Source organism: Scyliorhinus torazame, chromosome 15 (assembly GCF_047496885.1).
Source record: "Scyliorhinus torazame isolate Kashiwa2021f chromosome 15, sScyTor2.1, whole genome shotgun sequence".
Lineage (NCBI taxonomy): Eukaryota > Metazoa > Chordata > Chondrichthyes > Carcharhiniformes > Scyliorhinidae > Scyliorhinus > Scyliorhinus torazame.
This window is the reverse complement of record NC_092721.1, coordinates 147,223,973-147,236,526: the sequence shown is the minus strand read 5'-3', so window position 1 is coordinate 147,236,526 and position 12,554 is coordinate 147,223,973. Positions and strand designations below refer to the sequence as shown.

General features: G+C 47.6%; 1 protein-coding gene across 4 annotated transcripts in view; it reads right to left on the bottom strand.

Moving 5' to 3' along the window:
- The window catches only part of nup58 (nucleoporin 58), a 101,161-nt gene that overhangs the window by 23,724 nt on the left and 64,883 nt on the right, over positions 1-12,554 (bottom strand). For all 4 annotated transcript variants that reach the window (XM_072476902.1, XM_072476905.1, XM_072476906.1 and 1 more), the window contains exon 13: positions 54-252. In XM_072476902.1, coding sequence (XP_072333003.1) covers positions 54-252 — 199 coding nt within the window. The remainder of the gene's footprint in view (positions 1-53; positions 253-12,554) is intronic.

Below are 12,554 nucleotides of genomic sequence, written 5' to 3'. Positions count from 1 at the left end.
CAACCAGATATTTGTCTCAACACTATTCATCTATAACTTGAAGACATTCAGACCTGTAGCAGGCTGTTGCTGCTGTGATAATGTTGCAGCCATGGCAACTGCCGCTGCATTTGGTATGCTGAAGGGAGTTGGCCCAGTTGTGACACGTGGAGCGTTTTGCCATTTTTTAGTTTCGGCACGCCTTGCTTCAAAGACATCAGTAGCATCTCCAAGGAATGTTTTCCGATAGCCAAGATACTGTTCTCTTAGAATCTGAAGAAAAATAAGTTGCACCACTGCATAACTCCAAACGATATTACAAGTAAAAGAGGCTTACTTTGCTGTTGAAGCTAATAGAATGAAAACAATAGATTGCTTATTACAGAGCTAACAAATATAGTATATTACAACACCTGATCATTCTTAAATACATCTATTCCATCAGTGAAGACAACTACGTTATGACATCAATCAACTGGTTTCTGAATAGTATTTCACTACAAAATAACAGAAACTGGGAATTTAGTGCGCAAAGGAAGAAACGACCAACCACACTGCATCGCCATTCAGATGACTTGTCAAACCCCTGTGGCATTGAACATGTCTGATAAGACAAGGGCAGCGTACACGTCAAGATGAGTTATTTGGAGAAAAAAAACTAGAGTAAGAGGAAAGAGGTTAGGAGAGATGAGAGAGGAAGAATGAGAAAGAATGGGTGAGGGAGGAAAGGGAAGATGCAAAGGAGCAAAGAGAGGGTAAAAGATGAAATGAGAGAGGTGGAAAGCAGCAAGTGAGGGACTTGGTAGGGACAGGGTTTGCAAAAAAAAAAAAAAAAAAAAAAAAAAAAAAAAATGATTAAATTAATTTATGGGATGTGGCTGTCATTGGCCAGGCTAGCATTTATTGCCCATTCCTAGTTGCCCTTCAGAAGATAGTGGTGAACTGCCTTCTTGAACCTCAGCAGTCCCAGAGTTGTAGGTACACCCAGAGTGCTGTTAAGGAGCTCCAGGACTTTGATCCAGTAACAGTGAAGGAACGTGATATATTTCTAAATGGGGATGGTGAGTGACTTCGAGGGAAACCTCCAGGTGGTGGGGTTCGCAGATATCTGCTGCTTGTCCTTCTAGATGGTAGTGGCCGTGGGTCTGGAAGGTGCTGCCGAAGGAACCTTGGTGAGTTACTGCAGTGCATCTTGTAGATGCTACACACAGCTACCACGGACTGTGGGGAATTCAGCGATAGTAATGCCATTGAAAGTATTGGGGCAATGGTTAGATCCTCTCCTGTAGGAGATGGTCATTGCCTGGCACTTGTGTGGCACGAATGTTACTTCCCACATGTCAGCCCAGGCCTGGATATTGTCCAGGTCTTGCTACATTTAGCCATGGACAGCTTCATTATGAGTTGTCACGAATAGCACTAAACAATGTGCAGTCGTCTGTGATGTGCAGTGATCTTCGAATATCCCCACTTCTGACCTCATGATGGAAGGGAGGACTTTGAGGCAGCAGCTGAAGATGGTTGGGGCTGGGACACTACCTTGAGAAACTCCTGGAACCGAGATGATTGACCTCCAATCACCATTATCACCTACGTTGTACTAGGTATGACTCAAACCAGCGGAGAGTTTTCCCCGATTCCCATTAACTTCAGTTTAACGAGGGCTCTTCAAAATCATACTCGGTCAAATGCTGCCTTGATGTCAAGGGCAGTCACTCTCCCATTACCTCTGGCATTCAGTTCTTTTGTCCACATTTGATCCAAGGCTGTAATGAGGTCAGGTGCTGAGTGACCCTGGCGGAACCCAAACTGAGCATCAGTGAGCACGTTATTGCTGAGTAAGTGTCACTTAATAGCACTATTGATGACTCCTTCCATCACTTTGCTGATGATGGAGAGTAGACCAATAGGGTGGCAATTGGCTGGCTTGGATTTGTCCTGTTTTTTTTTAAAAAACAGGACACACCCGAGCAATTTTCCACATTGCCGGGTAGATGGCAGTTTTGTAGCTGTGCTGGAACAGCTTGGCTAGAAGTGCGGCAAGTTCCAGAGCATAAGTCTTCAATAATATTGCCGGAATATTGTCAGGCCCTATTGGCTTTGCAGTATCCAGTGCCTTCAGCCATTTCTTGGTATCATGGAGTGAATTGTATTGGTTGAATACTGACATTTGTGGCGCTGGAAACCTCCAGAGGGCACAGAGATGGATCACCCACTTGGCACTTCTGGCTGAAGATTATCACACAGATATGATGGGCTCCTCCATAATTTAGAAAGGGAATATTTGTGGAGCCTCCTCCTCCAGTGAGTTGTTTAATTATCCACCACCATTCACGGCTGGTGTGGCAGAAATGCAGACTCGCTTAGCCCTTATGCTGTTTGGCATGCAAGTAGTCCTGTGTTGTAGCTTCACCTCATTTTTAGGTTTGCCTGGTGTTGCTCCTGGCATGCTCTCTTGCACTCTTCATTGAACCAGGGTTGATCCCCTGGCTTGGTAGTAATGGTCGAGTGGGGGATTGCCGGGCCATGAGGTTGCAGATTGTGATGGAGAGTGGTTGTGCTGCTGCTGATGGCCCACAGCACTTCATCGATGCTCAGTCTGGGGTTGCTAGATCTATCCGAAGTCTATCCCAATTAGTACGAAGTCTTACAACACCTCAGGTGAGGAAGGAGCAGCGCTCCGAAAGCTAGTGACATCAAAACTAACCTGTTGGACTTTAACCTGGTGTTGTAAGACTTCGTACTGTGCTCACCCCAGTCCATGTATCTCAATTAGCGCTGTGGTAGTGCCGCACAACACGATGGCGGATAACCTCAATGTGAAGACTATTTCAATCCACGACCGGACCTCCACTGGAACCGCATGCATTACCCGCAAAACGTCCTTTCGATAACCCACTGATAATACCACTCAATAAACTTCTGCCCTTTTCTCATCTGCTTGAATGTGTCTCCATTTTCTCATTAATACATTATTTCTAATGTATTAACACTGGAATACACTCCGATTTTATTTCCGTATATGTTTTCTGATACAACTGCTTTATCGCCGGATCTTTCTGTTGCAATTCAACCAATTTGCTTGAACTAAAGATATCCACAACCTGCTCTCATTCTTTACCAACCATCTGATCAAACATGATTTGACAACTGAACCTCAGCCTCCCTATCAGTACGCCTCAAGTTCTCTTCCTGTCTCAACCTGTGGCTGTGATCTTGTTACCACGCAATCAGGAAACAGTTCAGGATATACTTGCAACATCTCAGTTGTTTGACTTTCCACTGGCTTTTCAACTACAGTAGGCTGCACTCCCACCATGATCCAGCTATATCATTATCTGGGATAAATTGCACCCCTGAAAAAGGTAATTTTTCTATTACTCCTACACTTCACCAAACTCTCTAACCTTATCTTACATAGTGGCACACTACTGTTTTCACCACTAATTCCACATATTACCACCTTTTCTCACAATACTCTTGCCAACCTACATATCCCCTTATCTTTCACGATTAAATTCATTTGGATTTCGGCGGCAGCGGTGAGCAGGGGCCTTCTTGGAGGTGAGTAGTGAATTTAAAACCACTTACCTTTACAGGAGCAGCCCTTTGGATTTCGGCGGCAGCGGTGCGCAGGGGCCTTCTGGGAGGTGAGTAGTTAGTTTAAAAACCTTACCTTTACAGGAGCAGCCCATTGGATTTCGGCGGCAGCGGTGCGCAGGGGCCTTCTGGGAGGTGAGTAGTTAGTTTAAAAACCTTACCTTTACAGGAGCAGCCCATTGGATTTCGGCGGCAGCGGTGCGCAGGGGCCTTCTTGGAGGTGAGTAGTGAATTTAAAACCACTTACCTTTACAGGAGCAGCCCTTTGGATTTCGGCGGCAGCGGTGCGCAGGGGCCTTCTTGGAGGTGAGTAGTGAATTTAAAACCACTTACCTTTACAGGAGCAGCCCATTGGATTTTGGTGCGCAGGGGCCTTCTTGGAGGTGAGTAGTGACAGCAGTTTTATTTGTTTTTATATAAGGCGGGAACCGGAAGTTCTACCTCTGGCAAGTGCCCCCCCCCCCCCCCCCCCCAACCAATAAATTCTGGTGGAGGGGCGCAGGGGCCTTCTGGGAGGTGAGTAGTTAGTTTAAAACCACTTACCTTTACAGGAGCAGCCCTTTGGATTTCGGCGGCAGCGGTGCGCAGGGGCCTTCTTGGAGGTGAGTAGTGAATTTAAAACCACTTACCTTTACAGGAGCAGCCCTTTGGATTTCGGCGGCAGCGGTGCGCAGGGGCCTTCTGGGAGGTGAGTAGTTAGTTTAAAAACCTTACCTTTACAGGAGCAGCCCATTGGATTTCGGCGGCAGCGGTGCGCAGGGGCCTTCTGGGAGGTGAGTAGTTAGTTTAAAAACCTTACCTTTACAGGAGCAGCCCATTGGATTTCGGCGGCAGCGGTGCGCAGGGGCCTTCTTGGAGGTGAGTAGTGAATTTAAAACCACTTACCTTTACAGGAGCAGCCCTTTGGATTTCGGCGGCAGCGGTGCGCAGGGGCCTTCTTGGAGGTGAGTAGTGAATTTAAAACCACTTACCTTTACAGGAGCAGCCCATTGGATTTTGGTGCGCAGGGGCCTTCTTGGAGGTGAGTAGTGACAGCAGTTTTATTTGTTTTTATATAAGGCGGGAACCGGAAGTTCTACCTCTGGCAAGTGCCCCCCCCCCCCCCCCCCCCCCCCAACCAATAAATTCTGGTGGAGGGGCGCAGGGGCCTTCTGGGAGGTGAGTAGTTAGTTTAAAACCACTTACCTTTACAGGAGCAGCCCTTTGGATTTCGGCGGCAGCGGTGCGCAGGGGCCTTCTTGGAGGTGAGTAGTGAATTTAAAACCACTTACCTTTACAGGAGCAGCCCTTTGGATTTCGGCGGCAGCGGTGCGCAGGGGCCTTCTGGGAGGTGAGTAGTTAGTTTAAAAACCTTACCTTTACAGGAGCAGCCCATTGGATTTCGGCGGCAGCGGTGCGCAGGGGCCTTCTTGGAGGTGAGTAGTGAATTTAAAACCACTTACCTTTACAGGAGCAGCCCTTTGGATTTCGGCGGCAGCGGTGCGCAGGAGCCTTCTTGGAGGTGAGTAGTGAATTTAAAACCACTTACCTTTACAGGAGCAGCCCATTGGATTTTGGTGCGCAGGGGCCTTCTTGGAGGTGAGTAGTGACAGCAGTTTTATTTGTTTTTATATAAGGCGGGAACCGGAAGTTCTACCTCTGGCAAGTGCCCCCCCCCCCCCCCCCCCCCCAACCAATAAATTCTGGTGGAGAGGAAACCCGAGACACTACACGTGTAGTGTCTCCCACCCGCCCTCCTCCTCTAACCTAATAATAAGACCCATTGGTGTAAGGTAAGTGCCATATTATATTATTAGCATTGTGCAGGTCAAGGATCGGTGGTGGAGGAGCAGTCTCTGTCAGCGAGAGAACCTGAGAACATCTCAGACACTCAGAAGGCAAGTAAGTGATTTTTACTTTTATACCTTTTTTCAAATTGTGTGTGTCGGGGGGGAAATTGAAGCGACATCACAGAAAAGCTGTGACCTGAGTGGCTGGTTGGGATTCTAACCTAAATTTAAAAAATATTTGAGTATTTGGGAACTAATTAAACATAATAACTTAATTATAATTTAGAGGATATCTAAGCCAGAGATCGGAGAGTATTATAGTTAGCTATCGCATTTCTATTAGAAATTTAGTGCTAGGAAACAGATAGTTGACAGTAACTTTGCAATTTAAAAAAAAAAAAGTATTTATAAAAAAAAAAGACAAATTTTAATTTTAATTAATTGACGCAATGTCAGATAGAGGGGTGCTGTGCTCTGACTGTGAGATGTGGCAGGTCCGGGAGGCTTCCAGTGTCCCGGGTGGCTTCATCTGCAGCAAGTGCACCCAACTGGAGCTCCTCACAGACCGCATGGTTCGGTTGGAGCAGCAATTGGATGCACTTAGGAGCATGCAGGTGGCGGAAAGCGTCATAGATCGCAGTTATGTAAATGTGGTCACACCCAAGGTGCAGGCAGAGAAATGGGTGACCACCAGAAAGGGCAGGCAGTCAGTGCAGGAATCCCCTGTGGTTGTCCCCCTCTCGAACAGATATACCCCTTTGGATACTGTCGGGGGGGATAGCCTATCAGGGGAAAACAGCAGCAGCCAGAGCAGTGGCACCACGGCTGGCTCTGATGTTCAGAAGGGAGGGTCAAAGCGCAGAAGAGTAATAGTAATAGGGGACTCTATAGTCAGGGGCACAGATAGGCGCTTCTGTGGACGTGAAAGAGACTCCAGGATGGTATGTTGCCTCCCTGGTGCCAGGGTCCAGGATGTCTCCGAACGGGTAGAGGGAATTCTGAAGGGGGAGGGCAAACAGGCAGAGGTCGTTGTACATATTGGTACTAACGACATAGGCAGGAAGGGGCATGAGGTCCTGCAGCAGGAGTTCAGGGAGCTAGGCAGAAAGTTAAAGGACAGGACCTCGAGGGTTGTAATCTCGGGATTACTCCCTGTGCCACGTGCCAGTGAGGCTAGAAATAGGAAGATAGAGCAGACAAACACGTGGCTAAACCGCTGGTGTAGGAGGGAGGGTTTCCGTTTTCTGGACCACTGGGAGCTCTTCCGGGGCAGGAGTGACCTGTATAAGATGGACGGGTTGCATCTAAACCGGAGAGGCATAAATATCCTGGCCGCGAGGTTTGCTAGTGTCACACGGGAGGGTTTAAACTAGTATGGCAGGGGGGTGGGTACGGGAGCAATAGGTCAGAAGGTGAGAGCATTGAGGGAGAACTAGGGAATAGGGACAGTGTGGCTCTGAGGCAGAGCAGACGGGGAAAAGTTGCTGAACACAGCGGGTCTGGTGGCCTGAAGTGCATATGTTTTAATGCAAGGAGCATTACGGGTAAGGCAGATGAACTTAGAGCTTGGATTACTACTTGGAACTATGATGTTATTGCCATTACAGAGACCTGGTTGAGGGAAGGGCAGGATTGGCAGCTAAACGTTCCAGGATTTAGATGTTTCAGGCGGGATAGAGGGGGATGTAAAAGGGGAGGCGGAGTTGCGCTACTTGTTCGGGAGAATATCACAGCTATACTGCGAGAGGACACCTCAGAGGGCAGTGAGGCTATATGGGTAGAGATCAGGAATAAGAAGGGTGCAGTCACAATGTTGGGGGTATACTACAGGCCTCCCAACAGCCAGCGGGAGATAGAGGAGCAGATAGGTAGACAGATTTTGGAAAAGAGTAAAAACAACAGGGTTGTGGTGATGGGAGACTTCAACTTCCCCAATATTGACTGGGACTCACTTAGTGCCAGGGGCTTAGACGGGGCAGAGTTTGTAAGGAGCATCCAGGAGGGCTTCTTAAAACAATATGTAAACAGTCCAACTAGGGAAGGGGCGGTACTGGACCTGGTATTGGGGAATGAGCCCGGCCAGGTGGTAGATGTTTCAGTAGGGGAGCATTTCGGTAACAGTGACCACAATTCAGTAAGTTTTAAAGTACTGGTGGACAAGGATAAGAGTGGTCCGAGGATGAATGTGCTAAATTGGGGGAAGGCTAATTATGACAATATTAGGCGGGAACTGAAGAACATAGATTGGGGGCGGATGTTTGAGGGCAAATCAACATCTGACATGTGGGAGGCTTTCAAGTGTCAGTTGAAGGGAATACAGGACAGGCATGTTCCTGTGAGGAAGAAAGATAAATACGGCAATTTTCGGGAACCTTGGATGACGAGTGATATTGTAGGCCTCGTCAAAAAGAAAAAGGAGGCATTTGTCAGGGCTAAAAGGCTGGGAACAGACGAAGCCTGTGTGGCATATAAGGAAAGTAGGAAGGAACTTAAGCAAGGAGTCAGGAGGGCTAGAAGGGGTCATGAAAAGTCATTGGCAAATAGGGTTAAGGAAAATCCCAAGGCTTTTTACACTTACATAAAAAGCAAGAGGGTAGCCAGGGAAAGGGTTGGCCCACTGAAAGATAGGCAAGGGAATCTATGTGTGGAGCCAGAGGAAATGGGCGAGGTACTAAATGAATACTTTGCATCAGTATTCACCAAAGAGAAGGAATTGGTAGATGTTGAGTCTGGAGAAGGGGGTGTAGATAGCCTGGGTCACATTGTGATCCAAAAAGACGAGGTGTTGGGTGTCTTAAAAAATATTAAGGTAGATAAGTCCCCAGGGCCTGATGGGATCTACCCCAGAATACTGAAGGAGGCTGGAGAGGAAATTGCTGAGGCCTTGACAGAAATCTTTGGATCCTCGCTGTCTTCAGGGGATGTCCCGGAGGACTGGAGAATAGCCAATGTTGTTCCTCTGTTTAAGAAGGGTAGCAAGGATAATCCCGGGAACTACAGGCCGGTGAGCCTTACTTCAGTGGTAGGGAAATTACTGGAGAGAATTCTTCGAGACAGGATCTACTCCCATTTGGAAGCAAATGGACGTATTAGTGAGAGGCAGCACGGTTTTGTGAAGGGGAGGTCGTGTCTCACTAACTTGATAGAGTTTTTCGAGGAGGTCACTAAGATGATTGATGCAGGTAGGGCAGTGGATGTTGTCTACATGGACTTCAGTAAGGCCTTTGACAAGGTCCCTCATGGTAGACTAGTACAAAAGGTGAAGTCACACGGGATCAGGGGTGAGCTGGCAAGGTGGATTCAGAACTGGCTAGGCCATAGAAGGCAGAGGGTAGCAATGGAGGGATGCTTTTCTAATTGGAGGGCTGTGACCAGTGGTGTTCCACAGGGATCAGTGCTGGGACCTTTGCTGTTTGTAGTATATATAAATGATTTGGAGGAAAATGTAACTGGTCTGATTAGTAAGTTTGCAGACGACACAAAGGTTGGTGGAATTGCGGATAGCGATGAGGACTGTCTGAGGATACAGCAGGATTTAGGTTGTCTGGAGACTTGGGCGGAGAGATGGCAGATGGAGTTTAATCCGGACAAATGTGAGGTAATGCATTTTGGAAGGGCTAATGCAGGTAGGGAATATACAGTGAATGGTAGAACCCTCAAGAGTATTGAAAGTCAAAGAGATCTAGGAGTACAGGTCCACAGGTCATTGAAAGGGGCAACACAGGTGGAGAAGGTAGTCAAGAAGGCATACGGCATGCTTGCCTTCATTGGACGGGGCATTGAGTATAAGAATTGGCAAGTCATGTTGCAGCTGTATAGAACCTTAGTTAGGCCACACTTGGAGTATAGTGTTCAATTCTGGTCGCCACACTACCAGAAGGATGTGGAGGCTTTAGAGAGGGTGCAGAAGAGATTTACCAGAATGTTGCCTGGTATGGAGGGCATAAGCTATGAGGAGCGATTGAATAAACTCGGTTTGTTCTCTCTGGAACGAAGGAGGTTGAGGGGCGACCTGATAGAGGTCTACAAAATTATGAGGGGCATAGACAGAGTGGATAGTCAGAGGCTTTTCCCCAGGGTAGAGGGGTCAATTACTAGGGGGCATAGGTTTAAGGTGAGAGGGGCAAGGTTTAGAGTAGATGTACGAGGCAAGTTTTTTACGCAGAGGGTAGTGGGTGCCTGGAACTCGCTACCGGAGGAGGTAGTGGAAGCAGGGACGATAGGGACATTTAAGGGGCATCTTGACAAATATATGAATAGGATGGGAATAGAAGGATACGGACCCAGGAAGTGTAGAAGATTGTAGTTTAGTCGGGCAGTATGGTCGGCGCGGGCTTGGAGGGCCGAAGGGCCTGTTCCTGTGCTGTACATTTCTTTGTTCTTTGTAAAGATTGACTTGATGCTGTATTCCTCAAGATCTTAATCTCCTTACCTACTCCACCTTGTACACTGGAGTAAACCTTACCCTCACAAATAAAATCCTTAAACGTTCTGGTACCTACTTATCCACCAACCTTTGAACAGGCTGTACACTCTGTTGCACATCTTCCACTGGGACTGTTTTTTCTTCCCACTTTAATTTTTTTTAAATTATAAATTTAGAGTAGCCAATTATTTTTTCTTTTCCAATTAAGGGGCGATTTAGCATGGCCAATCCACCTAACCAGCAAGTCTTTTTGGTTGTGGGGGTTTTCCCACTTTAATAAAACCCACCGGCTCATCCTATTTTACCAAGTCTGTCTTCCCAGTACTTTTCTGAATTCACCAACACTGCTACTTCACATATCCAACTTTATTACAATGAAAACATTTTTCTCATACCTCAGCCACTTTTATAGGTTTCCTTTTTAATCTGTGGCAAACTCTCCTTAACATGACCAACTAAATCTCCTTTGCATTGGCCACCTGTAAATTTCTAATTTCCCCAGTTTCTATCCTTCATCTATTGAAATTGATGTCGGAAACCAAACTTTGAGAATAAATTCTGCTGCATGTCTAGCAGTTTTAACTCTTTGCTCTTAGAACATAGAACATATAGTGCAGAAGGAGGCCGTTCAGCCCATCAGGTCTGCACCGACCCATTTAAGCCCTCACTTCCACCCTATCCCCAATAACCCAATCCTAACCTTTTTTAGTCACTAACGGCAATTTATCATGGCCAATCCACCCAACCTGCACGTCTTTGGACTGTGGGAGGAAACCGGAGCACCCGGAGGAAACCCACGCAGATACGGGGAGAACGTGCAGACTCCACGCAGACAGTGACCCAGCAGGGAATCGAACCTGGGACCCTGGTGCTGTGAAGCCACAGTGCTATCCACTTGTGCTACCATGCTGCCAAATAATTATAATCTTTATTCGTGTCATAAGTAGGCTTACATTAACAGTGCAATGAAGTTACTGTGAAAAGCCCCTAGTCGCCACACTCCAGCGCCTGTTCAGGTACACCGAGGGAGAATTCAGAATATCAAATTCACCTAACAAGCACGTCTTTCGGGACTTGTGGGAGGAAACCTGAGCACCCGGAGGAAACCCACGCACGCTGGGGGATACCATGTAGACTCCGCACAGACAGTGACCCAAGCCAGGAATCAAACCTGGAACCCTGGAGCTGTGAAACCACAGTGCTACCCACTGTGCTACCGTGCCGTCCACGTGAGTTCTCACTACTGCGGGAAGTGAATCTTTCAATTCCTCCAAAATAATTGTTTCCCCAAGAGTTCAAACGTTTGGTTTAATTTTAATGCTTTTATCCACCTAGCAAAATTATTTTGTTTAATTCTTTCAAATTCTATACATGTCTGACGTGGTTCTTCCTTTAGATTTCTTTTTTTTTTTAATAAATGTTTTATTGAAATTTTTTTCCCAAACAATTTTTCCCCTCTTACAAAGCAAACGCAACAATAACAATACAGAAATTTTTAATACACAAGTAACAAAACCCCTTTATCTTTGACCTAAACTAAACCCCCCCCCCCCCCCCCTTCCCCCTGGGTTGCTGCTGCTGGTCATCTGTCTTCCCTCTAACGTTCCCCAAGGTAGTCGAGAAATGGCTGCCACCGCCTGGTGAACCCTTGAGCCGATCCTCTCAGGGCAAACTTTATCTGCTCCAGTTTAATGAACCCCGCCATATCATTTACCCAGGCCTCCAGTCCGGGGGGTTTCGCCTCCTTCCACATGAGTAGGATCCTGCGCCGGGCTACGAGGGATGCAAAGGCCACAACGTCGGCCTCTTTCGCCTCCTGCACTCCCGGCTCTTCCGCAACTCCAAAAAGAGCTAACCCCCAGCCTGGTTTGACCCGGGCCTTCACCACCTGCGAAATCACTCCCTTCCAATACCCTTCCAGTGCAGGGCACGCCCAAAACATATGTGCGTGGTTTGCCGGGCTCCCGCCACACCTCCCACATTTGTCCTCCACTCCAAAGAACCTGCTCAATCTTGCCCCCGTTATGTGTGCTCTATGTAGCACCTTAAATTGAATCAGGCTAAGCCTGGCGCATGAGGAAGAGGAATTTACCCTGCTCTATCTCCTCCCCTAGTTCTTCTTCCCACTTTCCTTTTAGTTCGCCCACCGACTCCTCCCCCTCTTCCCTCATCTCCCGGTAAATCTCTGACACCTTGCCCTCTCCGACCCACACCCCTGAAAGCACCATGTCCTGTATCCCCTGTGTCGGGAGAAACGGAAATTCCCTCACCTGTTGTCTAGTAAACGCCCTCACCTGCATATATCTCAAGAAATTTCCCCGGGGCAACTTATACTTTTCCTCCAATGCTCCCAAGCTCGCAAAAGTCCCATCTATAAATAAATCTCCCACCCTCCTAATTCCCAACTGGTGCCAGCTCTGAAATCCTCCATCCATTCTTCCTGGGGCGAACCTATGGTTGTTCCTGATTGGGGACCCCACCAGGGCTCCCCGCACCCCTCTCTGTCGCCTCCACTGTCCCCAGATATTCAATGTTGCCGCCACCACCGGGTTCGTGGTAAACTTTTTAGGTGAGATCGGTAGCGGCGCCGTCACCAGCGCCTCTAAACTCGTCCCTTTACAGGACTTTCTCTCCAGTCTTTTCCACGCCGCTCCCTCACCCTCCATCATCCATTTACATATCATTGCCACATTGGCGGCCAAATACTAATCGCCCAAGTTCGGTAGTGCCAATCCTCCTCTGTCCCTACTACGCTGAAGGAACCCCCTCCTTACTCTCGG